This window comes from Pocillopora damicornis, chromosome 4 (assembly GCF_964200805.1).
Source record: "Pocillopora damicornis chromosome 4, jaPocDami1.2, whole genome shotgun sequence".
Taxonomy (NCBI): domain Eukaryota; kingdom Metazoa; phylum Cnidaria; class Anthozoa; order Scleractinia; family Pocilloporidae; genus Pocillopora; species Pocillopora damicornis.
In genome coordinates this window covers 7,986,593-7,989,992 of record NC_142673.1, presented here as the reverse complement: position 1 = coordinate 7,989,992, position 3,400 = coordinate 7,986,593, and the positions used below count along the sequence as shown (strand labels likewise).

The following is a 3,400-nucleotide window of genomic DNA, read 5'->3' as shown; positions in this document are numbered from 1 at the left end:
AATGCATCTAAAATTTCTAATTTTCAAAGAGGTTTCGATAATGGTTATAGAAACCGCAGAAAACAAACTTTAGTATTAATTTGTTCATTGAAACCTCTTCTACAAAACCCATATGCCGGCAAATAGCTAAGGCAATTAGTTTTTTATCAAGAGTGAAAAACGCAGGCGCAAGTGGGTGATTTATAGCCATTTTCTCTATTTTTTCGCTCTCTTTTCTTGGAGGAAGGTTCAAATTTACCGCAGATGGAATTAAAAGGTACCTGGGTGTGTCGCGGCTTCTGCGCGATGAGTACGCGGAGCGTTTTGAGGAGACATTTGACTGTATACTGACTTATACCTTGCTGACTTTTTTTAGGCTGATGAAACAGTACACAAAGTTTTAAAAATAAGAAAGAGTTTTCGTTGGGCCGTTAAAATGTCCGACCTGGCTGATGGCAAAGATGCCGCAAGTCCCTTCTTCAACGTAGAAAGAGGTACGTTGAGATTCATTTGGGCGAGAAATTCGACTCCTCAGAAGTTTATGTTGGAGCAGCTGGTCTCATCGATGCCACTCACGATCAGTTTAAGGTAGGGACAGGTCAATGTTGGTGAAGGCTTAGGCCACATTTGATGTAAGTAAAAAAATAGAACTCATCCATTTCCAAAAAAAGACTCCGTTTCACGATCTAGATTCGATGTTGTCTGTTAGCGGTACTTTTCTCTCCTGCGATTGGCTATCGATAGCGGCTTTTCTTTTTTTTTTTTTTTTTTTTTTTTTTCATAATTGATAGCAAATTAAATGGCGTTACGAGCCAGTTGCACTTTAGCTGTGGCAAGCTTAATAAGTTGAGGAATATTTCAAAAATTAATCAGAGCTGATTCAACAGTTCCTTACTTTATTTTTTTTTTCAGAATTGCATTACTTAAAGATGAGGGGGTGCAGAAAGTAGTTGAAACACCCCGTCCAACGCTTGTAGACGAAGGGGGTGTTGTCAGTATGGACGTCGACTTCGGACAGCACCCGAATGACCAGGATTTGGAATTTAAAATAACAGTAGGCATCTACGGCCACGTATAGCTCACTCCAGGTTTTTAGTAGTTGATTATTCGCCCAAAATATTTGAAGAATTAGGATTCCAACAACGAGGTTGGCTGTACTTTTTTACGATACTTTTCACTTAAACTCCAAATTGGTTTTTCTTTGAATAGAAACTTTTTGTAAAGTTTTAAGTATGTTGTGTTTTTCAATAAAGGTCTGAATAAGTTGCAAAGACTAACTGCTTTTATTTCACGGATAACCGTAAATCGCTACAAAAATGAATTCAGAGGCGGAAAAGTGGACGAGAGAAAAGCATTTTAATTGAGATTCAAAGAAGGAGGATACTAACCCTTACCCCTCCCCACCTCCCTTTCACAAAAACAACTAGAGAACCACGATGAACACAATATTCTTCTCGCAACAGTAAAATACCAAGGAAACCTCAACCTTAAAGGAGATGAATAAGATGCTTCTTCCTACCCACTTGGGGTACCGTCCTGAAGTTGGCCCGGAACCGACAGACGTGGCGATCCTTCGTAGCCGCCCTACGTGCCACACGGCATAATGGGCATGAGTGAGTGAGTGTCCTATTGGTATGAGAGTTGTAAGTTTAAGGCTTTCAAATCCTTCTAAAATGTTAAAAGTATCTCATAGGTTGATACGAAAAAAAGGGGTTTTCACGAAGTTTTAAAGAATCCAATCGCTAGAGTGGGTCAAGTCTTGTTCCACGGAGGAGTGACCGAGAGCGCATCTTCACTTTATTGCAGAAGCTCAAAGACGCGACTGGTTAATGAAGTTTGGGATTAACGGACTTAGGCCTGTTCCAAACGTCGTGCTACTGCCGTGCCGAACTCAAATGAAATAGTAATTTCGATTTAAGCACGGCAGTAGCACGCCGTTTGAAACCATTAAGCGCGGCACGGCTGAATTAGGTTCGGCACGACTACTTAGCGCGGCAGGCCTTGCCGTGCCGCACGGCAGTAGCACGACTTGGTTTCAAACGTTGTGCTACTGTCGCGCCGAACTCAATTCATAAATTAATTTAACGGATTTTGCATTATTTGCATACTATTACGCATGCGCACTAATAAAAAAAAGACAAATCTACCCGTTTTGCCCGAAAGCTTGAGAGAAGAGGAATCCGACGGTGACAATAAATTGCTTAGGGTTAGGGTTTGGAAACGCCGGCACGATCGTAATACAGTAACTTGCTGGCTCTCGTCAAGGGAAACCAGAAGAAGAATAAATGAAAAAACTTTCAAAAGTAATCCTCTCCTTGCAATAACAGTATTCAATATGGACTGTTGCATTCGCCTGCGTTGCCTTCTGGCATTTAAAATTGTCTTAAACAAAACAAACTTCTCGCGCTCTTCGTTAAGGTTTCCCTCCGCCATTTTGGATGGGGCGATACCGCTGGATGGATGGTTTGTTTTGTCTTTTGAATTTGGCGCGACTGCATTAGGTTCGACGTTTGAAACCGCTGCCGTGCTATCGTCGTGCCACTGCCGAGCCAAATTCATTTGAGTTCGGCACGGCAGTAGCACGACGTTTGGAACAGGCCTTAAGCAAATATTTGAGTTCGCTGACACTATAAACAATCTCGGGAAGTAGGCGAATGTAAAAATTGAAATGTTAACTATTTGGTATCAGTTTTCTTATGACACCGTTATCGAGCTCATTGTAATACAGGAACTAGGTAAGAACGCTTTCTTACACTTGTGTATCCCCCATAAATGGGTTTTCTATTCTTTCTTACTTCGTGGCTGCTAAACTACCGAAAATTACGAAACTTCGTGACCAGATGATGACGCAACTTTTTTTGGTCTTAACCTCTCTTCCCCTCAACCCCTCCCCCGTTAATATGAGAATAATCCAGAATATTTAAAAGAGATATGGTAAGAGATGGGACATTCATTTTATTGTTGAATCCGCGAATTTTTACTTGTTTCGAGGTGTTTGCTCATTGTTTGCTCATACTGTTGCCGCAATATTTTACCCTGAAACGACCGCCTATTCCGATGTCACTTCAGCTAATAAAGTTACTTCTTCAATCCGTTCTGTTCTAAATAGTATATTTAAAGCGAAGTCTTGTTGGCTCGCCAGTGAAAACCTTCCACGTGGTCATCGTTTCTTTCTTTTACATCCATTGCGTTATTACACTGTGCGTAGCGAAGTGGATTGGCGAGAAGATTCCTGTTCTGTAGCTAATGGATAACATTCAATACAGGACCTTGCTCTAAGGCCGTATACTGATGTTATATTCTTGTTGAAAGAATTCTGATAAAACACTACTACTAATAGAAACAGCTCCAGCCTTGTTCTGGTTTGGTGAAACATATTTCACATTAATACGTATAACGCCCTTGCACACCTCGGGAGTCA

At 41.0% G+C, this 3,400-nt stretch overlaps 1 protein-coding gene across 1 annotated transcript; it reads left to right on the top strand.

Moving 5' to 3' along the window:
* Window positions 1–227: 227 nt before the first annotated feature.
* On the top strand, window positions 228–1,250 carry LOC149046685 (uncharacterized). Its single transcript, XM_089203851.1, has 2 exons — window positions 228–567; window positions 892–1,250. Exons 1-2 carry the CDS (start codon window positions 416–418, stop codon window positions 1,055–1,057), a joined length of 318 nt encoding a protein of 105 aa, XP_089059977.1. The 5' UTR covers window positions 228–415; the 3' UTR covers window positions 1,058–1,250.
* Window positions 1,251–3,400: the final 2,150 nt, after the last annotated feature.

Coding starts and splice junctions, on each gene's coding strand:
- LOC149046685 (XM_089203851.1), top strand. CDS start 416: ATGTCCGACCTGGCTGATGGCAAAGATGCCGCAAGTCCCTTCTTCAAC. Junction 568..891: donor CCACTCACGATCAGTTTAAG/GTAGGGACAGGT, acceptor TTTTTTTTTCAG/AATTGCATTACTTAAAGATG.